Source organism: Pelophylax lessonae, assembly GCF_965119305.1.
Source record: "Pelophylax lessonae genome assembly, chromosome: 4".
NCBI lineage: Eukaryota > Metazoa > Chordata > Amphibia > Anura > Ranidae > Pelophylax > Pelophylax lessonae.
Window position 1 is genome coordinate 259,136,759 of NC_138771.1, and position 27,579 is coordinate 259,164,337.

The following is a 27,579-nucleotide window of genomic DNA, read 5'->3' on the forward strand; positions in this document are numbered from 1 at the left end:
GACTGTCAGATTAAAAGTTAAAAGCAATGCCTCCCTGTATAGAGGGTAAGGCAGTAAGTTAGGATTTTGTGCCACCATAGGCTGGAGGCCAATCCTGTGTATCTGAGGTTCTAGGTTCTTGCCCTGAGTAGGGCGTGTATTTACTATAGATATCTGAACATAAATTGGCCCACAAAAGTGAGGTTTCTCCACAAATGTCAGAGTGAGAGCAATAATTATACGACCATAATTCATGGTTAACCCTAAATCAATATCCTGTAAAGGTTTTTAAAGCATTGCCTATGGACAATTTTGGGTACCATCTTTTTTTTGCAATTTCACTGGCAAGTTTAATGCTTGACATGCTTAATATCTATTCACTTACACAACCCTATCTTTTATATTTAAAAAAAATAAATAAAAATTAGATAAACAGCTACACAAATTTTGTGCAACATAAAAAATTTCAACTACCATTTTATTTACCCGTGTCTCTGATTTCAGAAAATATATATTTTTTTGGAGGCTTTAAAGTAATTTCTACCAAAAGAATGCACAGAGATAAAATTCAAAAATTCCCCCTGGTGGTGAATAATGTTTCCTTCAATGAGAGACATTTTAATTATTCTTAATTATGGACCATTTACAGCAATTCTCAATTTCTTTAGTTTGCTTCATGTCTGATTTCCAATTTCCCATATAGGGTAGTATAATAGTAAAATGGGTTTATATGGAGAATATACTTTCTTTATGTTCTGGTTAGGTGAAGCATCAATGTTCAAAAGAGGTCATAGTGAAAATCATCTTTATTCATGAATGCTGAGCAGTAACTTCGTTTGGTTGAATTTAAATGTCTCATATGAATGTATCTGTGAAGTGTTAACAGAGTGGCCCTTTGTGAGAATACCTTTATGATCAATAAATGAGCCATTTTGTACAGATCTTGATCTATCCACCATTTAATGCATTTCTGTCACTTTCAGGTGAGATTCATGGATTGTTAAAGAGGGGAGCTAATGGTGTATGTGGAGATTGTAATAAAAAAGTGTGAAGTTTTAGACACGTGAATAAGTAGGATAATGTTGGAAACATCACATGTCTTGGTTTAGGTGTTAACCACACTAGAAGTTCCATAGGGTTTGATCCACCTACTCAGGATCCAATAAGAATCCAATCTGGTGTATAAATATTAGAATAAAGTAATGGCAATTGGACTAGTCTTTTGCTCTGTAGTATTATAAGTAATTTAGCATGTGTAACATTCAACCCATTCTTTCTTAGATGCAAATGTATTTTTTTGGGGGGGGAAAAACCTATATCCTTTAGGACCCTAAATAAAGTTAATAACCTTAGATTGAATTTTTTTTTTTTTATTAAATCCTAATGGGAAGGGATCTAAAGGTTTAGAAAATGATATACGTTTAGAAATCTTTAGATCCCTTCCCATTAAGATTCCATCATAGAAAAATGTAATCAAAAAGGTCATTAACTTTATTTGGGGTCCAGAGGGATACAGGTATTCCCCCCAAAAATACACTTACATCTAAGAAAGAGGCTGGATTGAGTACTACACAGCAAGGGGCTAGTCCAACTGTCATTACTTATGACTGAAGTCTTATTGAATCCCTAGCAGGTGGATCAATCCCTATGGAACTTCTAAAGTGGCTAACACCTAAACCAAGGATAAGAGGGCAATTTTCAAAGCATGTATGGATAGGTCACACTAAAGTCTCTTTCTTCAAGAGTTGTTTGAAAAGAGATGATTAGTTAGATTTACAACCTCCTGCTCTCTAGCTCCCTCATCACCTCCTCCCATGCTCACCTCCAGAACTTTACCAGAGCCTCACCAATCCTATGGAACTCCTTACCCTTATCTGTCCGATTATCTCCTACTCTATTAGCTTTTAGACGATCTCTGAAAACCCTCCTCTTCAGAGAAGCCTATCCTACCCACAACTGACAACTGTACCTCCATTTTCTCCATCAGCTCATCCCCCACAGCAATTATCTTTTGTTTCACTTGACCCCCCCTCCCCCCTTCTAGATTGTAAGCTCTAACGAGCAGAGACCTCTAAATCCTCCTTTATTGAATTGTATTGTAACTGTATTGTCTTCCCTCATATTGTAAAGCTCTGCGCAAACTGTTGGCGCTATATAAATCCTGTATACTAATAATAATAATAATTTATATAATTGTGCTTTAGAATGAGTGAGTTTTTTATTTAAAGGAGGTTGTAAACTCATTTTACATTTTTTTTTACACCCTGAAAGATAAACACATAATGAGCTAGTATGCATCGCATACTAGCTCATTATGAAATACTTACCTTAGAACGAGCCCCCGTCGGGCCGTCCGCTCACCTCTATGACGGGCGACATGTCCAGTCGCCCGTCTTCCGGGATCGAGGCATCCGGCAATCTGATTGTCTGGAGCCGCGGTGACGTCACTCCCGGGCACGCGCGCGAGAGCCGACAGTCACGGCACGGGTCTCTGAAGAAACGGCACCAGCGGCCGTTCCTTCAGAGCACATGTGCCAGTGACCTCACTGGCTGCATGTAAGGTAAATATCTCCTAAACAGTCCAAACCCCAATTATGGTAGGATATTGAATAGGTAATCCCGTGAGATCAAAATAAACGCCTTATGTAGGTTGAAGGAAAGCAGCATACCATCTTGATTTTTAAAGCCATCTCAGTTAGACTGCATAATAGAAATATCAATTGCATGTCTAATCTAGTCTGGGGTTTGGTGACCAGGTATAAATCCTATCCAGGTTTTAATGTATGTAAGAAAGCTATGAATCCCGATATTATCTTAGCATAATTTTTTGTACACACAATGAGATCTCTATGAAACAAGGATTTAGGTCTATACTTAAGCTGGCCATACATGGAGCAAATTTCTTTCCTGCAACCACAGACAGTGTTGACAGGGGAATCCCTCCGGCTGAGCGCCCTCCCCGGCATGCAAAATCCGGCAGGCTGGTTATACTCAAGTTGTTTGATCGATCAACTTGATAAATTCAACCTGCCCATACATGGTTCGAATCCCAGCTGGATCCTACTGAACTGGCCAAGATTAGATTTGTCTATGGCAGGCCTTAGGCACTTTCACAGGTGTCTTTAATCAGGTTTGGGTATCATACTAATAAAAGAAACTGATATTCAGGATTAAGGAAACTCATTTTCTTAGTCAATGAAACAAAAGGATTAAGTGCAGGATCAGTTGTTCTGTATTTTTGTAGTACAATGCTGACAGTCCAATAGGACCCAAGGCTTTAGCTGATTTAGATTGTTTTATCGTCATTAGGATTTCAGCCAGGGTGATATCCATCTCCATAATGTCTTAATGTGATTATTTAAATGTTGTATTAGGAAGATTTGCTAAGACATTTGTTAGTTTGATATAATATATAGACTGAGAGCTCTCATAAAATTTAGTATAAAAGGATTGGAAAACTAAAGATTTTGAGTAAGTGTCATTGTAATGTCTAACTTTCAGGCAGTTTTGATTAAAACATTTAGGGTATTAATTTTCAGCCAGTAATGAGCCTAGGTGACCCGTTCAAAAACAAAATTTATAGTTAATCCATCTGATACTCTTCTCAGCCTTAGATAAAAGGAGCAAGTAAAATTCTAAACAGAGGGTATACATTTTATTCCTCAGGTCCCTGTTTGGTTTGCATTTGTGTTCTTTGAGAAATCCAAGTAAATGTTGTTCTTTTCGGTAATGAAGGAATCAAGATTTCCTTTAACATGTGAGGTAATTTGTAGAAAAATATCCTGATGGTAGTTATTTGTGCTGTCCAGTTAATTACTGGAGATGCTAATGCTGGGTCATTTTCACTGACTTCATGCTCAAAGTGTTTGGATTGGGTTCGTTGGGTTGGGTTACGTTGTACTTAATAGGGACTCAATTTGTTTCCAATGAGTTATTGGTTTTCAATTTTGTAAGCCTGTTAATGATACGAAGACTGGGCAGTGGTCAGACTACAATACGTTATACATTTTAGAGTGGATAACAGTTACAAGTGTACACTGAGAAGTAAATATGTTATCTATTCTTAAATATGTTGAATGTACATAGGGAAAATGCATATAATATAACCTCTGATGTTAGGATTCATTCACACCAGATGTTTATGAAATTGTAATGAAACACAATTTTAGCTCGTTTGTGACCAGTTTTAGGATAGGATAATTTAGGTCTATTGGTCTTAGATCTATCTAATGCCAAGTCTAGGGCAATGTTAGAATCTCCTTCTCCTCAAGAAAATGTGACCTTCAATATAAACAAAGTGTTAAACAAATTTTGAAAGAACTATAATTTAACCCTTTTGCTGCAGATACAGTGATGTAAGGGATACTGTGGAACAGAATTGCTTGCAGTTGGTTACTAAGTTATTCCTTACGCCGTCTGCATTTTTCACTTCAGTGACCATATACTGATATCAGAAGTGTACCCCTGACTGTGCGGATTAAAATAGCTATGAACATCAGCTGACAAGCCACTGATCATATTGCCATTATTTAAATGAGACAATCCAAGCCTCTCCAACTGACACAGATTCGCTCCGCTGTTCTTTTTCTGGCATAAGCAAAAAGGCCCATTTTGTGTCTTTTGCACAACCCACTGGTTTCCTCTGTGCCCTATGATCTCCCCACTGCACTCCCTCTCTTGTAGCAACAGAGACAGTGGGCTGTGTAGGGCAGAAGGACTTGGCACCCATTGGGAAGGCTCAAGTGACAAAAGGGGCAATGAAGGACACCTGGGTTATATTGAGTGGGGGCATTGGTTGATAATGGGGAGGATCAAGTGACAGACAAGGAGGATAGGGAAATTTGCGACATAGTTAAGGATCCTTTGCCTGTCTTGAATGAACACTGGCATGTTCATCCATAAATGCAGGGATAGGAAACATGATTAACATGTGTAACATGTGTACCATCTCATCTTTTGGGAATGAGTAGAAAGCGCTCTGTAGAGAGCCCTACCTGTTAAATGTTAGTCAGTGGAGCTGCAGATGCAAAGGAGAAAGAGATGAAGGACTCAAAACCTTTTAACACAGAGTGTGGCTCGGCCCTGCCCCCACCCTCTCCTCACTGGCCAATGGCTCCTGCTGCTGTGTGAGCCAATGAGGAGAGAGAGACCCGCGAGAGCCGCTGCTCTCATGCACATTGCTGGATTGAGATGGGGCTCAGTTAAGTATAATGTTATATATGGCAGTGCATTGCGCTGTATTCCTGTGCTGAGTTTTGATAAAATGTATGCCTAGATCATTTTAAAATCATAATATTAAAATATTTGTCTTGGATTTCCAATGACTAAAAATCCCCTGGGCTAATTCTACAGACTACAAATGCAAAGAAGTCATCTGCCTCCCTGCAAAAAAAAAAAAACTAAGATTCCTGCCATCATTAACACTTCTTACTGCGGCAATGTGTCTCTGCTGCGCAAATCGACGTAGGTCTACGTCGGTCATGAGCAGGCCGCTAGGGGGTGAGTGCACACCACCGGCGGCGTGCTCCCACACCCACTCGGCAGCAGGGAAGCCGATGAACGGGTCAGGTGTCTCCAATTGCCGCCTGACACCTGCAATCGTTCCCCGCTGAGAGAGAAGAACGGTCAGCTGTTGTAAACACAGCTGAACGTTCTTCTCCCTGGAAAGATCATAGAGCCCCTGTGATCTTTCTATATAGGATCTCTATGATCTCTATGATCTTTTCAGAAGCCACGCCCCCCCACAGTTAGAATCACTCCCCTAGGCTCACATTTAACCTCTTGATCACCCACAACGTTAACCTCTTCCCTGCCAGTGTCATTATTACAGCAACAGTGCATATTTTTAGCACTGATTACTGTAGTAATGTCACTGGTACCCCAAGAAGTGTCAAAAATGTCAATTAGCGGTCCAATCTGTCCGCCGCAATGTCGCAGTCCCACAAAAAATCGCAGATCGCCTCCATTACTAGTAAAATAAATAAATAAAAATTACACAAATCTTTCCCGTAGTTAGTAGACGCGATAACTTCTGTGCAAACCAATCAAAATATGCTTATTGCAATTTTTTTTTTACCAAAAATATGTAGCAGAAAACAAACTGGCCTAAAATGTTAAAAAAAAATTATTTTAAACTTTTTTTTTTTGACAATGTTATATAGCAGAATGTGAAAATATTGTTTTTTTTTTTTTTTTTTTCAGAATTGTTGCTCTTTTTTTGTTTATAGCGCAAAAAAATAAAAAATCACACAGGTGATCAAATACCACTAAAAGAAAGCTCTATTTGTGGGAAAAAAAGGACATCAGTTTTATTTAAGTACAGCATCGCACGAATGCGCAATCGTCCGTTAAAGTAACGCAGTGCTGAATCGCAAAATATGGCTTGGTCATTAAGGGGGAAAATCTTCCGGTCCAGAAGTGGTTAAACTCCAACTGTCTCTTATTCTAATGTTCATCGTAAGATAAAACCTCCTGGTTTCTCCCTCTTTTATTGCAGCCTAACCAATCCACAGAACAATATTTGTTTATCCTAATTTTTTATTTCAAGGTAAAACCTGCCTTGTCTCTCCATTTATACTGTGGCCTAACCAAGTTGCTTACATACTGTCCAACCACTGAGGAATATCTGTGGATATTGTCTCTCAGATAATACACTGTAATGAATATCTCAAGATAAAACCAGCCTTATCCCTCTATATTTATATTATGGCCTAATTAAGCTACCTCCATACATACCCAGCTTTTGGTATCAGAAATGGCCCTTTTCCCCTGTAGACTTCAACAGGGTTCATGGCAAGTTCTGGTTTTGCAGATTCAAGGCAGGATTAGACAACTCCCAACCCCGAACCTTCTAACCCAGGCAGATTTGCTTATACCTAATAGTAAGTTGATACTCACCTGTTCTGCTACCTGTACTATTGATCTTTGTTCTCTTGAAGAGAGGTAGCTGAACAATCTTTAGGATTTGACACATTTCTTGGACAGGACACAGGACACAGTAATGACATAGGAGCCATCAGACATAAACACAACAGGGAACTAAACATCTGACACAGCATTCAAAGTATATTGGATTCTTTCAACTGCCATAGCTTATAAGGAAAGCAAAGATTGGAAGTACAGGTAGTGGAGCAGGTAGATATTAGCTCATTTTAATACAATAAAGACGTGCAAATAACAAATCCTAATTTTACTAGTGGATTCTAAAGATCCCTGGTGGCCCACCTAAGCCGTTTGCTGAATTAATTATATATATATTTATATACAGCAAAACCTTGGATTGTGAGTAACTTGCCCTGCGAGCAACATTTAAAAAAAAAAAAAAAAATGTAACTTGATAAAACGAGCGAGGTCTTGAGGAGGGTCACATCCCATTTTAGTCAATGACAGCTGTATTAATTAGCACTACTCTGACTTTAGAAAAGTTTCCTGTACTACTTCAAGGCAACTTCTATCCGACTCATGCCCATATACATTAAGGAGGGTTTGTGAAAACAAATGCTTATGCTTAAAAAGCTCAAAGGAGCTGAAAGGAGCTGAAAGGAGCTTGAAGAACTTCAATAAAAACGTTCACAAGGGCACAAAAAAGCACAAGCTTCTTCAAGCTGAAATAAAAGCTCAAATGCCTGTAAAAGGAGCTTTTTTTGCTGAACTGCAGTGTGCATGAGCCTTAATTCAGATCCTCATCTTAATTGATGTGATTTGGATCCGACATTACAGGAAGATTACCCAGGCCTTCCCTGAAGTTGCCTTGAAGTCACATTGCTATAATCCTTTTATATGGACTATAGACTGAAGGACTTAGGAATAAATGGTCGTGGCACAAATTATCTGAGTTTCCAGTATTTCTTATGGGGAAATCCGCTTTGATATACAAATGATTTGGATCTCAAAACACGTTTCTGGAATTAGTTATGCTGGAAATCCAAAGTTTTACTGTATTTTTAAAAATTGATCTCCTAAAAAGGACCACCAACTGAACCTTGAAAATAAAAATGATGGCTTTTATTTACATGGCCCACAAAGCAAAACTACAAAAGATGATCAAGAAAAAAAAAATGAAATGGAAAAAAAAAACAGTGCTTTCTGCTTTAACAGTTTTCTTCTTGAAAACAAGTTTGTTTTTATGCAAATTTTAGTATAATGAGCAATTAATATGAGCGTACATATTTTGTGAAAGAAATCATTACCATAACTTTGAGTCTTTAAGACTTACCAGCAGCACATTGTTTGCAGGGGATCTTACATATGCCCAGGTGAAGTCATTAGTGTCTTAATTTGTGCCTAGTTATTATTTAGTGTACATCACTGTGTAATATTTAGAAATTTTCTAAATAAAGCATAATTATAGTAATAATTAGAATAGCATTTAGCAATGCGAGTTCATTATCTGTGTTGAAACCATTGTCCAAAGTCAGTGCCTTTTACCTTTTTAATTCAGCCAACAGGTCAAGCCTTCCAGACGATTCTGTAGTTGTGTTAATTAGTAATAGTTTAGTAATAGTAAAAAGCACCTGTGGTTCTGTGAAAAGTTTGAAGAATACCCATAAACAGATAAGGTAAGCCATGCATGTGCAAACTTGATTCGAAATACTGGGGTAGATTTATTAAAAATAAAGCGTCCCAGCTGTCAATAACAACACAAATCAAACTACGACTGTAACAATGCAGTTTAGCAAATGAAAGAGGACATTTAGCTGGTTGGTAAGGGCATAATGGACACTTTCTTTCCACTGCGATAAATGAAGCCCCATTGTGTTCTGTTATCAATGTAATAAATAATTAGAAATACATTTTTTGTACTTTAAAAAAATTCTAACAGAAAATAACAACCTGATCATAGCCTTGAAATAAAATGATTAACTACTTGCTGACCGCCCGCTGCAGGTATACTGTGGCAGACTAGCTCGACTGAGACCCCATTAGCCAGCGGGGAAGCAGACTCATGGGCTGGCGGCCACAACTGCCGCTGGGCACTCGTGATCACTCCCCGTGGAGAGAGAACGCAGACCATAAACACAGCAGACCATTGTTCTCTCAGGAATCAGCCCAGAGCGCCAGTGATCCTCCTATTAACTGCTTGCCGACCGCCGCAAGTAGATTTACTGCGGCGGTCAGCCCCTGCCAGGCAGAGTGACATTAATTAACGTCACTAGCCTGGGAGGGTCTGGGGAGCGAGCGCGCGCCCGCGGAGGCGCGCTCCCGCTCCCGCGCGGTCACGGACCCCCCCCCCGCGCGTGTGACCAGCGGACCCGATGTCCGCCGGCCACTCGGCAATCGTCGGGGGAAGAGGGAGAATGTCAGGCAGCTTGTGTAAACAAGCTGGCTGTCATTCTCCTCGCTGTAAAGACACTGATTACACGGATCTAGTATGTAGATCCGTTGATCAGTGTCCTTACAGCTAGAGCCACAGCCAATCACAGTAAGAATCACGCCCCTAGGGACACACACAGCCCCTCCCTCCCAAATAAAGTTAACCCCTTCACTGCCAGTGTATTTTTACAGTAACAGTGCATATGTATAGCACTGATTACTGTAGAAATGTCACTGGTAACCCCAAAAGTGTCAAAAATGTCAGTCAAGGGTCCGATCTGTCTGCCGCAATGTCGCAGTACCGCAAAAAAATCGCAGATCGCCGCCATTACGCGTTAAAAAAAAACAACAAAAATGACAAAAATCTTTCCCTTTGTTAGTAAACGCGATAACTTTTGCGTAAACCAATCAAAATACGCTTTTTGCGATTTTTTTTACCAAACATATGTAGCATAAAACAAATTGGCCAAAAATGTTAAAAAATTTTGATTTTTACATTTTTTTGGGGGGGAATTTCATATAAAAAAATGTGAAAAATATTGCTATTTTTGCAAAATTGTCGCTCTTTTTTTGTTTATAGCGCATGATCAAAAAATCGCACAGGTGATCAAATGCCACCAAAAGAAAGCTCTGTTTGTGGGAAAAAAAGGACGTCAAATTCGTTTAGGTACAGCGTCGCACGACCGCGCAATTGTCCGTTAAAGTCACGCAGTGCCGAATCGCAAAATACCCCCTGGTCTTTTAGCAGGAAAATCCTCCGGGGCTTAAGTGGTTAAGGAACACAGGTCTCTGTGTTGATTTCACAAGCACAACCCCCCCCCCCACAGTAAGAAAACACCCCCTAGGCATACACTTAACCCTTTGATCACCCCTAAGTTAACCCCTTTCCTGCTAGTGTCATTATTACACTAACATTACATATTTTTAGCACTGATTACTGTAGTAATGTCACTGGTCCCCCAAAAAATGTTAAAAATGTCCATCAGGGGTCCAATCTGTCTGCCGCAATGTCGCAGTCACGCTAAAAATCGTTAATCACCGCCATTACTAGTAAAAAACATAAATAAATAAAAATGACAAATCTTTTCCCTAGTTTGTAGACGCGATAAATGTTGTGCAAACCAATCAAAATTCGCTTATTGGGATTGATTTTTTATCAAAAATATGTAGCAGAATACAAATTAACCTAAAATGATTAAAAAATTGAATTTTTACATTTTTTTTTTCTTTTTTGGGAATGTTATATAGCAGAATGTGAAAAATATTGTTTTTTTATTTTTTTCAGAATTGTCGCTCTTTTTTTGTTTATAGGAAGAAGAGAAATTCCCCTGGGGGGTGGGACTTTAATGGCAATTGACCATCAGGATAGTAAAAGCGAGAAATAGTGAAGCTATAGGCCGCACCGGGGGAAGAGCGCACGGTCACAGCAGCCTACAGCTTCACTATTTCTCGTGGCCATCCTCTACAACTTAGATATTCTTCTATACCTCGCAACTTGCCTTTTGGGATCCTCGCGGGATAGGAGGACCTAGACATAACAATACCAACAAATAAGCTACAACACGACTTTTACTTGATCTATTTGCTGTTGGCTTTCTTACTCCGACCCCCCCCCTCCCCCTCGGCTTTTTCACCTCCCCCTGACTTGTGCGCTCCAATTTGGCACTGCAGATTCTTTGGACTGCAGCAGATTTTTGTATGCGGTTGCTTCCATCTGGAAACTCGGCGAGCGAATTGTATCCCAATTGACCTTCGTAAAAAGGGTTCCACCCGAAACGCGTCAGTTCTAGTTTTGGGAAACTTCATATGCTCTCGCCTTGCATGTTTCTACAGTGATGCATTTTTACTGCATGTTATGTTTCATGTGTTTTTTATATTTATTTTTGTATGTTATTTCTAACTTGTATGTTTACAATAAATCTATATACTTTTACATTCGTGCATATACTTTTACTATCCCGATGGTCAATTGCCATTAAAGTCCCGCCCCCAGGGGAATATCCTCTTCTTCCAAGTTCATATTAGGGATGTCGGCAATTTTCCATCTAGACACCATCGCCCGAGCAATATCTATATTTTTTGTTTATAGCGCAAAAAAAAAATAAAAAAATTGCAGAGGTAATCAAATACCACCAAAAGAAAGCACTATTTGTGAGAAAAGAAGGACATCAATTTTATTCGGGTACAGCATTTTTGCAAAAAAATGGCCTGGTCATTAACCACTTCTAGACCGGAAGGATTTGCCCCCTTAATGACCAGGCCATTTTTTGCGATTCGGCATTGCAATTTCGCGGACATGGGACGCTGTACCTAAATAAAATTGATGTGCTTTTTTTCCCACCAATAGAGCTTCTTTTGGTGGGATTTGATCATCGGTGCGATTTTTATTTTTTGCACTATAAACAAAAAAAGAGCGACAATTCTGGAAAAAGAAAAAAAAAAATTTCCATTCTGCTATATAACATTCCCCAAAAAATAAAAAAAATCGACATTTTTTAGCATTTTAGGCCAATTTGTTTTCTGCTACATATTTTTGGTAAAAAAAAAATTGCAATAAGCGTATTTTGATTGGTTTGCGCAAAAGTTATCGGGTCTACAAACTACGGGAAAAATGTCATTTTTTTTTTTTAACCAGTAATGGCGGCGATCTGAGATTTTTAGCGGGACTGCGACATTGCGGCGGACAGATCGGACCCCTAGCTGACATTTTTGATACTTTTGGGGTGACCAGTGACATTACTACAGTAATCAGTGCTACAAATGTGCACTGTTACTGTAGTAATGCCATTGGCAGGGAAGGGGTTAACCTATTGGGGGATCAAGGGGTTAAATGTGAGCCTAGGGGAGTGATTCTAACTGTGGGGGGCGGGGCTTGTGAAATGATCACAGAGACCTGTGATCCTATATAGAAGGATCACATGAGCTCTGATCATTCCAGGGAGAAGAACAGTCAGCTGTGTTTACAACAGCTGCCCATTCTTCTCTCTCAGTGGGGAGCGATCGCGGGTGTCTGGCGGCAATCAGAGCCGCCTGCTCCGTGCATTGCAGCTGCAGGCTCACAACCGACGTATACCTACGTCGGTTTGTGCAGGAGGGGCTGCCTTCCACAGTATAACTGCGGCGGGTGGTCCTTAAGTGGTTAAGGGGGTAAATACTCCCGGGACTGAAGTGGTTAGAGTATTAAAGAATGAAAGTAGTATGTTAGTTTCCTAACAGTACTGTTTTTAAAGAAGTGCAAGTATTTAAATGTATTAAAAAAAAAAAAGTTTAACCTTCTCAAATAATATAAATATATATATATATATATATATATATATATATATATATATATATATATATATATATATATATATATATATATATATAAATAAATATAACTTTTTCAGTAATTTGTCATGATAAATATACAAAAAAAAAAAAAACACATTTGCTTGCCAACACTGGTTTGAAAATTATTATTTTTTTTTACAGGTGACTGCCACCTGCTTCCTTTAGTCAAGCTGAATATACTAAAATATGTTTGTCACAGATGAGCCGTATTTGAAGTACAAATCTGTAAGACCACATACAGTCAATATCTCACCAAGGAAGCACTCTACTTCTAGAGTGACAAATGTATCGTAACTCACATTTCCAATTTTAAAGCCGGTAACTAATAATTGCTTTGCTAGATAAATAAACATGAAAGCTATCACCTGAACACATGCTATGAGAAACACTTCAATTGATATAGAAAACCCAGTTGGATTATTGGCTTTTTGTATTCACTTGAACTTTACAGACGAATAACAGGCCCACATACAATAAGCTGAATTTTCAACAAAGTAGTTACTAAAATGTATTACTGCAGATTGCAGAAACTGCTGTCACTATAGTTCATATCAAACTGCCATTTTTCTATCAAGCACAAATGTCAAAGCTGCATGTCAAAATGAATGGGGCTCCTTCTCCTTGTGTCAAACCAGTGATAAGTTGGCAAAAGTGCTGCATGCTGCGTTTTTTGAAAGTTGAGCTTTCTCTTTCATGATCAAGTGGTGGGGGAGTGCCAGCCCCATTCCTCTCTGGGTTGATGCAGTTCAAACATGCCAAGTAATACAAGAATTCGCTGGTAAAGCGGAATTAAACTCATCGAATTAATGTTCCCCAAACAGTTCCATTCAAGGCATGCCTTGAATGATAGTGATCACAGTGCTCTTGTGCTTAGATTCATTGAATGAGTTTACCAAAAATGTAAATATTGCAGAATATACAGCCCTATGCAACATAACTAAGCTCCATTACATGCTGAATAAACTAAATTAATAAATTGATTGTAAAGTCTCGTTATTTTTTTGTTTTTTTTTTGTTTTTTTTTATAACAAGGATGTTATACTTACCTCCTCTGTGCAGTTGGTTTTGCACATGGCAGCCTGGATCCTTCCCTTCTTGGGTTCCTCGTTGCTGCTCCTGGCCCCTCCCTCCTATCAAGTGCCCCCACAGCAAGCAGCTTGCTATGGGGCACCCAAGCTGAGTCACATCTCCCTGTGTTCATTCAGACACAAAGCTCCGGCCACGCCCAGCCCCCTCTCTCTCCTGATTGGCTAACTGACTTTGATTGACAGCCACTTGAGCCAATGGCGCTGCAGCTGGTGTCACAGCCAATCAGGAGGGAAAGTCCTAGACAGCCGAGGGACTCATGGACATCACTGGAGAGAGATAGGGCTCATGTATTAGGGGGGCTGCCTCACACAGAAGGCTTTTCATCTTAATGCACAGAATGCTGACCGCCTGCCACAGATACACTGCGGCAGGCTGGCTCTGCTGCACGAATCACCGTACCCATAAGTTGCTCCTCGGGAGTGAGCATGGGGGCATGCGCGCGCCGATTCGTGAGAAGGGAAGCTGATCTGCGGAGCCGGTGGCCACGATTGCCGCTGGGCACCTGCGATCACTCCCCAGCAAGACAGAAGGGCGGTCTGCCGTTGTAAACAGCAGACCGTTCTATCAGTTATCATCACAGGGATCCTGTGTTCCTCCTTTTTAGGAACATAGATCCCTGTGTTGATACAATAAGCTCATCCCCCTCAGAGTTGAAAAACACCCCCTAGGCTCATAGTTAACCCTTTGATTGCCCCTGGGTTAACCCCCTCCCTGCCAGTGTCATTATTAAAGTAATAGTGCATATTTTTTAGCAGTGATTACTGTAGTAATGTCACTGGTCCCCCCAAAAGTGTCAATAATGTCAGTTAAGTGTCTTATCTGTCCGCCGCAATGTCACAGTCCCACTAAAGATCGCTGATCGCCGCCATTACTAGTATAAAAAAATAAAAACAAATACAAAATGACATAAATCTTTCCCCAAGTTTGTAGACGCGATAACTTTTGCACAAACCACTCGAAATATGCTTATTGGGATTTTGTTTACCAAAAATATATAGCAGAATACAAATTGGCCTAGAAGGATGAAAAAAATTGATTTTACATTTTTTTTTTGGGGGGGGGGGGGGGAGTGTGAAAGATGTATATTTTTTTTTTTCAGGATTTTTTTGTTTATACCACAAAAACTAAAAATCACACAGGTGATCAAATATCACCAAAAGAAAGCTCTATTTTATTTTATTTGGGTACAGCATCGCACGACCGCACAATTGTCTGTTAAAGTAACGCAGTGCCAAATTTAAAAAAAAGGCCTGGTCATTAAGGGTTAAAACCTTCCGGGGCTGAAGTGGTTAAAGTATTAAAGAATGAAAGTAGTATACTAGTTTCCTAACAGTACTGTTTGTAACCCCTTACCGCCTGCCCTATAGGCAATTGACGGCGGGAAAGTGGTTGCATTATCCTGACCTGCCGTCATATGACGTTGTGCAGGATAAGGCACGCAGGATAAGGCACGCAGAGCGGCGATCGGTGATGCAGTGTGTCACTCTGACACACCGCATCTCCGATCTTGGTAAAGAGCCTACTGACGTAGGCTCTTTACCGTGTGACCAGCTGTGTCCAATCACAGCTGGTCACATAGTAAATAGGAAGAGCCGTTGATCGGCTTTCCTCAGTTCGTGCCTGACAGGCACAAATAGAGGAGAGCCAATCTGCGGCTCTCCTGACAGGGGGGGTCTGTGATGGTAATCAGAGCATTGATTACCAGTGCAGACCCTTGCACTGATGGGGAGGCCACCAGGGATGCCCACCGGGGATGGCAATCAGGGCTCAGGGAGCCTGCCAGTGGTGCCCTCCCCATCAGTGCTGCCCACCATTGCCATCTATCAGTGCTGCCCACAAATGCCCATCATTGCCATCTATCAGTGCTGCCCACCAGTGCCCATTATTGCTCACCAGTGCCACCTATCAGTGCCCACCAATGCTGCATATCAGTGCCACATATTAGTGCCACCCCATCAGTGCCTCCTCATCAGTGCCTGTCAGTGTGGCCCTTATCAGTGCAGGAAAAAAACTATATACAACATTTTATAACATAAACTAAAAACGTATTATTATTTTTTTCAAACTTTTCGGTCTTTTTTTATTTGTCTAGCAAAAAAGAAAAAACCTTGCGGTGATCAAATACCACCAAAAGAAAGCTCTCTTTGTGGGAAAAAAAATTACATAAATTTGGTTTAGGTACAGTGTTGCATGACTGCGCAATTGTCATTCAAAATGCAACTGAGCTAAAAGCTGAAAATTGGCCTGGGCAGGAAGGGGGTGAAAGTGCCCTGTATTGAAGTGGTTAAAGTAGTGCAAGTATTTAAATGTATTAAAAAAAGATTAAATAAAGTGGTCCAGAAGTGGTTAAATAGATTTTTACTCCAAAAGCATTTTATTAAAATAAATTTGATAAAAATGTAAAAAAAAATCTGATTTTATTTTTTTTACATTTTTTTTTTTTTTTTAAATCATCGATTTTTATCCACCCTTTCTCTGGGTAATGTGCCTATTCACAGTGCAGGAGTCAGTAGGAAACTCTTTAAATACGCATAACATTTTTGATCTTCAACAGGTCATCTTTTCTAGCCAACCTCAAAAAATAACAGGCATCCAAATGAGTGGGATCATTAGAATAAATGGCAGTAATTAACACACCTGCATACGTCTGGAAAACACCTGCAAGTAATACTGGAGGAGCGTAAATAGGAAACGCTGCTGTAGATTGCAATTAAAACAGATTGACCCCCACGTCTACTCTTCACCAGCCCAGGTTGCCGAATACACGTGTAATTGCAACAACAAGCCTGTTGAGTTTGAAATCAAACACCTGATTCTATTTCCTTCTCTCCATACAAGTTCACAGAGTTAATAATGTGACAAAACAGCTATTAGCTGCAAAACTAGGGCAAGGTAGTGTGTAAAATGGTACCTATGTTTGTCACATGCAATTTACAGTGGTTGTCATTTTAAACACACTGTGCCATGCACTGTGTGACACTGAGCTGGAGGCTTTTCAATTATATGCAAATTATACAAATTAGGAATAGTTTATGCAGATTTGGAGAGTCTACCCCAGTGCAGTAATTAAAAGAAAGACATAGCAAATAAAATGCATGCTAATGAGATTCTGCAGGAAGAAGTATGCCTGTATTTCACTGTCAGCTGGGAGTTGGCAGTTAAAGTAAAAAGAAAACAGACACTTCTCTTTCATCCCCTTGAACATATGACGATCTAAATGTTAGGAAAATAACCCAATAAATGTGCAATTTTTTTTTTCCCTAACTGAAGCCACGATAAACAAGATAATTAACTGCCTGTATGTGTCTCAGCTGCTGCTCAACACGTGATCTTTCACACTTTCACATCACTGGGAAACTGGGAATAAAGCTAGCATAGAACCGCTGGCAGACCACGAGGTCTCCCTAAGTAATCTGCTCTCTTCATTTTCATGCTCAAGTCCAGGAAACTTATCGAGCCTCTTGCAGAGAGTATATCAATTTCAAAGCGGCTCTGCATTTGAAAGTATATTATGCAATGCTACTGCACCAGTTACATTTACAAGTTACGCTAAAATTGCTCAACACACTTTTGCTTTTGAATAATGTATAAAACGTACCTCCCAATTTATAGAGATGGGACACCTTTTAGCAGCAGGTATGTCAGAGAAGGACAACCTGCAATCACACCCTCCAATTAGGGAGAACATGAAAAATTCAGAAGCTAAAAAAGGTACCAACGAAACCCACTTTTACATTACTTTTGCTTTATGCGCAAGTTAAAAAAGAAGACATGTAATCATATAAAAGGTAAAAAAAGAAGACATGTAATCATATAAAAGGTAAAAAAAGAAGACATGTAATCATATAAAGGTAAAAAAGAAGACATAATCATATAAAGGTAAAAAAGAAGACATAATCATATAAAGGTAAAAAAGAAGACATATAATCATATAAAGGTAAAAAAGAAGACATAATCGTATAAAAGGTAAAAAAGAAGACATGTAATCATATAAAAGGTAAAAAAGAAGACATAATCGTATAAAAAGGTAAAAAAGAAGACATAATCATATAAAAGGTAAAAAAAGAAGACATATAATCATATAAAGGTAAAAAAAGAAGACCTCTAATCATATAAAAGGTAGTATGAAAAGTTGATAGTTAAAGAGTGTATTGATTAATTGAGGTTTATACACCAGACTAGAAAAAGTGACAGCGGTATCGGGTTGTAAAAGAGGGTCTGTCTATCCAAGGAAGGGGCTATTGGGAGCTATAGAATTGAATAACTAGAATAAGAACTATAATGATATAGAGTTAAAGAAACAGTCTATCTAAAATAAATGATTGTGTATGTAAAAGACCTAAGAATAATAAATCTACTTACAGCAACTATCGTGGACAGAAACCAATACTATTGGCTTATTATCTGTTGTTGGACAATACTTAACACTTATTTATGTTTATTCAATAACCACAAGGAAGATGTGCTAATTACAATAACCCAGTACCCAGCGTAATTAAGTCCGATCAATTAGGAAATGATTGCTGATTGGATTTGGAGGTTTAGTGAACGCTTTTGCATATTCTCTTGACTTAGGCTAGCCATACATCATACAATTTTCTTACAATTTTCTGTACAATTTTCTTTAGATTTACCTTTAACTATGAAGTACAAAGGCCTGCCTAAATGGATACAATTGTAAGTGTTGTTTAGTTTTGACCTCCTATTATATGGTTTTTGGTAAATCTAACAGAAAATTGTACAAGAAAATTGAACACGTATGGCCAGCCTTAGGGCTCTTTCACACATTGAGTCCATTGGACGGACTCTGTTTTTCTCAGCGGGGGATTGATCCGCCGATCCCCTGCTGAGCAGGAGGATGACAGCTGTGTACGGAGACACAGCTGTCAGTTCCCCATGCATCTCTATGGGGGAAATCGGATGGGAACGGACCATCGGTCCGTTCTCATCCGATCCCATCCGATCCCCTGGGCGGATGGAAAATAGGGTTTCCATCCGTCCAGATTTGACGGATCGGATGTCAGCGGACATGTCTCCGCTGACATCCGATGCCCCATAGGGATGCATGGGGGGGACCATTCAGATCTGCCAAAAAAAAACGGACAGGCGGCTCTGAACGGTCCGCCTGTGTGAAAGGGGCCTTAGGCTGGCCATACATGTTCAATTTTCTTTGTACTATTTTCTGTTAGATTTACCAAAAACCATATATTAGGAGGTCAATACATGTTCAATTTTCTTGTACAATTTTCTGTTAGATTTACCAAAAAACATATCATATAAGGTCAAAACTAAACAACACTTAAGGCAGGCCTTTGTAGTACATAGTTGAAGGTAACTCTAAAGAAAATTGTACAGAAAATGGTATAATGTATGGCCAGCCTTAAGATATCTATCTTGATAACTTAAAATATAGATATTTGTTATCTCCACTATCCTCCTAAGGCTGGCCATACATTATACAATTTTCATTAGATTTACCTTCAATTTATGTAGTACAAAGGCCTGCCTTATATGAAACAATTGAACATGTTGTTTCATTTTGACCTCATATTATATGGTTTTTGGTAAATCTAACAGAAAATTGTACAATAAAATTGAACATGTATTGACCTCATAATATATGGTTTTTGGAAAATCTAACAGAGAATTGAACATGTAACACCTAAACCAACCTTATTTTACATTATTTTGGTTCAAATAAGCACTAACTCTTGAATATATTTATACATAAGCATTACTAAACTTGCCTAAAGCAACCAGTGTGTATATGGTTATTAGCAGTCATTTAAAGTGGTATTAAACCCAAAAGGCAAATGTTCATTATATTGCAGCTTACCAATACTTAGATATGATGGCTGCATTTGTTTTACTTTTTAGGTTTTCTTTTACTTTAACCTGGCGTTCCAGCCAGTACATTGGTTATTTTTTGACAGTACAAGCTGTCCTGCAGATGTAGCAGTTAGTGGGCTGAGACAAACCATTTAATACTAACAAGGATAGTTAGTGGGCTGAGACAAACCATTTAATACTAACAAGGGTGCTTACAATGATCGGTTTTTACTCATTTATGTAAAACTTTTTTTTTTTTTGTCTTTTTTACCTTATTTTTACTAGGTGATCTGGCCGGTAATACACCTCCTAGGTGCCTACACGCTGGATAAAGAAGCAAAAGAGACAACTTCGGACAGCAGCATTGTCAGTCTGGGGGACGGGTGGTGTTAGGTGCTTTAGCATATTTAAATACACTAACAATTTGAAGTCGTAATCCAGCTAACACTTTCTAAAGCAGTTGTAGCGCCAGTTTTGTTCTTTTTGGGATAAGAAAACTCATGCAGTCACTCATTTATGTAAAACTAATATTTTTGCCTTTTTTTCCCCTCGATTTTCATTAGGTGATCTTGCCAGTAATACACCTCTTTGGTGCCTACATGCTGGATAAAGAAGCAAAAGAGACACCTTTGGACAGCAGCATTGTCAGTCTGGGTGCTCTAGCATATTTAAATACACTAACAATTTGAAGTTAAAATCCAGCTAACACTTTCTAAAGCAGTTGTAGCGCCAGGTTTGTTCTTTTTTGGGATAAGAAAACTAATGCAGTCACCATATCTAATGATTGGCAAGCTGCTGCAATATATTACACTTTTTTGGGTTCAATACAGCTTTGGGGAAAACAAGGGGCTTGCACCTGAATCTCTACAGCAGAAAAGTATACAGGGCTAGGGATGAGTGAAATGGAGAGTTTTCATTGCCCCCAGAACTTTGGTGAAAATCAGATTTTGGTGAAATGCATTGGTGCCAATGGAAAAGGCGTAAGTAAGGTGGGCTTTGAGCCTCCCAAGGGTTAAGCAAACAGCTGTAAAGTATCTCTGACTTGCTCATTTGTTAAAAAAAGACCCTCATTAGTTTTATTTATTTGTGTTTTGCTTATTGTTGCTATAACACAGTGGAAAATATAATGCAACACAAATATTTAGGTAAAAATAAACAAAACACAACAAAAGGTAAAACACAAACATAATGAACACAAAGGAGTTTATCTATAAATATTTTCATGGAAGATTCAACACCTTCACCCAAGACTCACATTTTTTTTCCTAATTGGATTCAATAGGGAAAAGGATATTTGAATTATTGGTGATACACTATATCCTAAATAAAATAAAAGGAAACCAAACAAACCCTCAATAAAACAAAACAAACCAAAAAAATAAATAAATAAATCTCTAAAAAAGGAACACAACTTTTTTTTTTTTTAACAAGTTTCACCTAAGCATTTCAAGCACCATCTGCATGGAGTTTGCATGGTCTCCCTGTGCCTGCATAGGTTTCCTCCAGGTACTTTGGTTTCCTCCCACACACCAAAGCAATGCAGGCAGGTGAAGAGGTTTCTGTCTAAATGGGAGCTGGCGTATGATGTGAATGTGAGATAAGGGACCTTAGATTGTCAGCTCCTTTAGGGGCGAAGACGGATGTGAATGTATGATACATAAAGTGCTGCCTAAATTGTCAGCACTATATAAATACCTGTATATAATTAATAAAGAAATAAGTAGCTCAATGTGCAGCGCTGAAAGTTTGCTGTAAAACTTTGGCAAAGGTGAAACCATTCATTTTGTGGCAAAATACATTTAGGTGCAATCCCTCGCTTATCCCTAATAATCACCTTTAAAGCGATAATAAATCCAAAAACAATCATGAAACATATTGCAACTCATCAACCCTTAGATGTGCTGGCTGCATTAATTTTTGGGGGTTTTTCTTGGCTTTTTCCCCTTATTTTTCAACATACTTTAACAGACCGGGCTGTCCAGACAAAGTAGCAGTAAGAGGATGGAGATAAACCATTTAACAATGACAGGGAACCCTTAGATGTGCTGGCTGCATTACTTTTTTTTTGGGGGGGGGGGGTTGGCTTTTTTCCTTTATTTTTCAACTTACTTTAACAGACCAGGCTGTCCAGACAAAGTAGCAGTAAGAGGATGGAGATAAACCATTTAACAATGACAGGGAGCCCTTAGATGTGCTGGCTGCATTACTTTTTTTTTTTTTTGGGGGGGGGGGGGGGGTTTGGCTTTTTTCCTTTATTTTTCAACTTACTTTAACAAACCAAGCTGTCCAGACAAAGTAGCAGTAAGATGATGGAAATACACCATATAAAAAATGACAGGGAACCCTTAGATGTGCTGGCTGCATTACTTTTTTATTTTATTTTTTTTTTTTTTGGGGGGGTGGCTTTTTTCCCTTATTTTTCAACTTACTTTAACAGACCAGGCTGTCCAGACAAAGTAACAGTAAGAGGATGGAGATAAACCATTTAACAATAACAGGGAACCCTTAGATGTGCTGGCTGCATTACTTTTTTTTTTTGGGGGGGGGGGTTGGCTTTTTTCCCTTATTTTTCAACTTACTTTAACAAACCAAGCTGTCCAGGCAAAGTAGCAGTAAGATGATGGAAATAAACCATATAAAAATGACAGGGAACCCTTAGATGTGCTGGCTGCATTACTTGTTGGTGGTTTTTCTTGGCTTTTTCCCCCTTATTTTTCAACTTACTTTAACAGACCGGGCTGTCCAGACAAAGTAGCAGTAAGAGGATGGAGATAAACCATTTAACAATGACAGGGAACCCTTAGATGTGCTGGCTGCATTACTTTTTTGGAGGGGGGTTGGCTTTTTTCCCTTATTTTTCAACTTACTTTAACAGACCAGGCTGTCCAGACAAAGTAGCAGTAAGAGGATGGAGATAAACCATTTAACAAGGACAGGGGTGCTTATAATGATCATCTTTTATCCTAAAAGGCTTTAAATGTGTTACTCAAGCCATTTTAAAGTCACCATACACAAATTTCCTTTAGATCTAGCAACAACAACAACAACACTACTGTATATAGTAGAAGGTCCCTTCTAATCGGATATGTGTTGATTATATAGTTTAGGTAGGTCCTCATATTACATAGTTTTGCTAAATTTCAAGTTAGTTGTACAGAGAATGTATGGTCAGATGGTAACGTATATAATGACCCTTAAACTCCTTACACGTTACAATCTTCCTTAGATCTAACAATATATATGTAATGCAAGGTCCTGCCTGAATGAATATAGACTGGATGATTGAGGAAAATTCTCTTATTACATAGTTTTGGTAGATCTAAAGTTGATTGTACATCAGATAATTTGTACAGTGACTGTAGCTAAATCTGCCAGTGCACCTAATACTAACCTCTACCTAGATTCACAATGCAAGGCTTCTCCATTTCTCCTCCAGTGGAGCAGAAACACCTTAAGACAGGACTGGTGGTATTGGCAGGATCAAAGGGAAAATAGACCTTAAAAATAGTCACTGCATTTAAAAATTGGTAAAGTGTAATATTTTGCAGCTCATCACCAATCCTTAAACTGGTTATACATTATACAATTTTCTTATTTCATTTCCTTTAGATTTACCTTCAGCTATGCAGTGCCTGATTGCATGCAAAATAGGTTTGACCTCGTATTATATGGTTTTGGTCAATTTAAAGGAAGATTGTACAAGAAAATGGTGTATAATGTATGGCCAGGTGTAGATGTAGTGGCTGCATTGGTTTTCTTTTTCCCTCTGTTTTTACCTGGTGATGTGCACTGTAACACCCCTCCTGCATTAGGCTACATGTACTCTATCCTACCCTGAACACGGCTATGGGAAAATGCATAACGCCGCAACAATGCAAGCAGCGTTTTTGCCATGATTTACATTTTCCCGCGGCTGGCAGTCAAAATGTTCCTATCCTGAGCGCAATTCTTCTGCGTTCAGCAGAGGGAGGTTTAACCTCACCTAAACATGGCATGGACACACAGGCTTTTATGGAGTTGAGTTTAGGAGCTTCAGCAAAAAAAAACACCAAAAGCGCACAAACCCAAGTTTAGGAGCTGCTAGTGTACATGAAGCCTTAGGCTTCATTCACGCCTGAGCGCACTGGAATCACTGGCAGAATCGCACGATTCCAGAATTGCGGCAAAACACGGGACGAGTTTGCAATGTCATTATTTCCTTAATGGCACCCCAAATGTGGTGTGATTTTGCTGCGATTGTCCAGTGACAAAACACGCTACAAAAATCACAACGCAAAATGTGCCTGGCTCTGAGCCAAAATTTGGTACATGAGCTTCTTTGGCGTTTTTTTGGAGCGGAGGAAGGCCCATTCAAATAAATAATGCCGCTCCAAAAACGCACAACACAAATACGCTAAAAAAATGTGGTGCAGCAGTTGTTGCTGCAGTATGCTTAGGTGCTTAGTATGTGAATGGAGCCTTAAAGCGGTAGTATCCCGCTTTTTGACACTTTTACCTACAGGTAAGCCTATAATAAGGCTTTCCTGTAGGTACAATTAATATCTCCTAAACTGGCACAGTTTAGGAGATATTTGCAGTGCATGCAGCCGCTCACGCGAGTGGCGCATGCACTCTGAAGATCCGGGGGGACCTTTAGTTTTCCTTGCCGGGAGCTTGCCGGAAAATCACTCCCGCGCATCACAGCGCCGGAGCCGCCGAACCCGGAAAAGGGACACCGAGGGATCATGGCAGCGCCCGCAGCAATGTCCGGGGGTCCGCATCGGGGCTTCGTTCTAAGGTAAGTAATACATAATGAGCTAGTATGTGATGCATACTAGCTCATTATGCCTTTGTCTTGCAGGTTTTTTTTTTTCGGGTTTACAACTACTTTAAGCTGGATACACACTATACAACTTTTGTTGTCAGATTTCCTTTAGATTTACCTTTTCTATGTAGTATAAGGGCCTGCCTGATTGCATACAAATTGAAAGTGTTTAAGTTTGACCTCATATTATATGGTTTTGGTAAGTCTGAAGGAAAAAATCTAAAGAAAATTGTATAGCGTGTATGGCCCTTTAGAGTGCCTTCACTCTGAATGAAGAAGCACAGGGGGCACAGCAGACAGCAGCATTGTCTGAGCGAATGGGGCATTAGATGTGCAAGTAGATTTGTATACACTAACAAACCAAAGTTGAACTACGGCTAATGCTTTATAAGCTGTTGCAGCAACAGTTTTGTTTAAAGGTTTTCCATAATAAAAGCTGCTCAATGTAAGCACCCCCTGTTGGTGATAAATGGTTTGTCTTATCTCTGCTGGAGAGCTTGTTCTGTTACTAAAAAACAGACTTACTAGTGGGATAAAAAAGAAAAGGAATGCAGCCATAACTTTTAAGAATTGGTAAGCTGCAATATAGTATATATCTGCTTTTGGGTTTAATACTGCTTTAATGAAATGTCTGCAGCACCTTTTCCCAATCTATAAGGCAGACAAGCTGTTAGGTGGAACCTGGTCCAGTGTCTAAGGTGACAGTGCAGTCTAAGGTGACAGGAGCCCATTGCTCCTGGACTTACCAAGAATTGGTAAGTTGCAATTTAGTAAAAATCTGCTTTTGGGTTTAATATTGCTTTCATGAAATGTCTGCAGCACCTTGCCCCAATCTATAGGGCAGACAAGCTGTTAGGTGGAACCTGGTCTAAGGTGACAGTGCAGTATGAAAGTGTGGAAAGCATTACCTCCTCTCTCCATGGATGACATAGGAACTTCGGAAGAAACCCAGCAGTTCATTTTCTATGATGGCATTATAAATGATCTTGAGGTTGTAACTTTTGTGCACCTCTAGGCTCCGGTTGAGGATGACTACCAGAACTTGGTTGGGAGGATAAGTAAAGAAGCTGGAAACTTTGATGTCCCCAGCTGCTCGATCTTCTGCCACTTGGACCCTCTCCACCACCAACCTGTGGGCATGGACCACTATGTACCTACTGGAGTTCAAACACTCGATCTCCACATTGACTTCCCCTGAGAAAGTCAAGTTGTCCATGAAGGCGGTGATCATGAGGTTATAGTGGAGGGGTCTAAGGTGTGTAGGTAGTCTCAGGTAAGTCCAAGGCTTCCAGTCTTCTATTTCCTCCTGCTTACCTACCCCATCCCCTGGCTCCTTCCCTACCTCCAGGTTCTGGTTGAACCTGGCCGCCTCCAGCACGCTGCTGTTGATGGTCCTCCCGAAGGCATCAGGACATTCCTCGAATCGCACACTGAGCAGGACGGCGATGACGGTGACAACGATGAGAGCCAGGATGGAGATGGCAAAGGCCAGTAGCAGTTTCCTATGGACGGTCAGGTGTCGCTCGGTGCTCCGGGGTCTCACGGTGTCAGCCCATTGCTCCTGGACTCCTCTGCCGTTCCTCATAGTCCCGGAGTCTGGGATCGCCTCGGAGCTGAGAAGAAGTAAGCTGTTCTTCTGCCGCTTACTGTCCAAAGCCATAGCAGTGCATGGTGCAAGTCCAGAGAAGAGAAGAGGTCACACTGCACGGCTAATGTCCCCTCCTAGGACTTGGGGCTTCACCGCACACTTCATTCCTCCTGCCACTGCACGAGCATCATCCCATGAAATCCTCTCCTGCCGCCTGTCATCAGCCCACCGGCACCCTCCGCCTCCCTTTAGTCGGGATCGCTCCTCCCTTCCAGGCGCTGCCCATCACTATCACTTCTTCCCCCCATCACCCCCCACCACCTACCTACCTACCTACCTACCTACCAGCCACAACTCCCCTCTGCAAGGCTCTGTCTCCTTATATCACTACTAACCTAAAATGGAAAATATTACAGCTTACCACTTAAAGTGCCCTTCCAGGCGCTGCCCATCACTATCACTTCTTCCCCCCATCACCCCCCATCACCTACCTACCTACCAGCCACAACTCCCCTCTGCAAGGCTCTGTCTCCTTATATCACTACTAACCTAAAATGGAAAATATTACAGCTTACCACTTAAAGTGCCCTTCCAGGCGCTGCCCATCACTATCACTTCTTTCCCCCATCACCCCCTACCACCTACCTACCTACCTACCAGCCACAACTACCCTCTGCAAGGCTCTGTCTCCTTATGTCACTACTAACCCGAAATGGAAAATATTACAGCTTACCACTTAAAGTGCCCTTCCAGGCGCTGCACATCACTATCACTTCTTCCCCCCATCACCCCCTACCACCTACCTACCTACCCACCTACCTACCTACCTACCAGCCACAACTCCCCTCTGCAAGGCTCTGTCTCCTTATATCACTACTAACCCGAAATGGAAAATATTACAGCTTACCACTTAAAGTGCCCTTCCAGGCGCTGCACATCACTATCACTTCTTCCCCCCATCACCCCCTACCTACCTACCTACCTACCAGCCACAACTCCCCTCTGCAAGGCTATGTCTCCTTATATCACTACTAACCTAAAATGGAAAATATTACAGCTTACCACTTAAAGTGCCCTTCCAGGCGCTGCCCATCACTATCACTTCTTCCCCCCATCACCCCCTACCACCTACCTACCTACCCACCTACCTACCTACCTACCAGCCACAACTCCCCTCTGCAAGGCTCTGTCTCCTTATATCACTACTAACCTAAAATGGAAAATATTACAGCTTACCACTTAAAGTGCCCTTCCAGGCGCTGCACATCACTATCACTTCTTCCCCCCATCACCCCCACCACCTACCTACCAGCCACAACTCCCCTCTGCAAGGCTCTGTCTCCTTATATCACTACTAACCTAAAATGGAAAATATTACAGCTTACCACTTAAAGTGCCCTTCCAGGCGCTGCACATCACTATCACTTCTTCCCCCCATCACCCCCACCACCTACCTACCAGCCACAACTACCCTCTGCAAGGCTCTGTCTCCTTATATCACTACTAACCCGAAATGGAAAATATTACAGCTTACCACTTAAAGTGCCCTTCCAGGCGCTGCACATCACTATCACTTCTTCCCCCCATCACCCCCTACCTACCTACCTACCTACCAGCCACAACTCCCCTCTGCAAGGCTATGTCTCCT

The 27,579-nt window shown here is 40.3% G+C and overlaps 1 protein-coding gene across 1 annotated transcript in view; it reads right to left on the reverse strand.

Annotated features, from left to right (window-relative positions):
• The window catches only part of TRHDE (thyrotropin releasing hormone degrading enzyme), a 1,069,075-nt gene extending 1,042,902 nt beyond the window's left edge, over positions 1–26,173 (reverse strand). Inside the window, exon 1 of the mRNA XM_082253105.1 lies at positions 25,252–26,173. Within this exon, the coding sequence (XP_082109231.1) occupies positions 25,252–26,003 (752 nt within the window). The 5' untranslated portion in view covers positions 26,004–26,173. The remainder of the gene's footprint in view (positions 1–25,251) is intronic.
• Between the last annotated feature and the right edge of the window lie 1,406 nt (positions 26,174–27,579).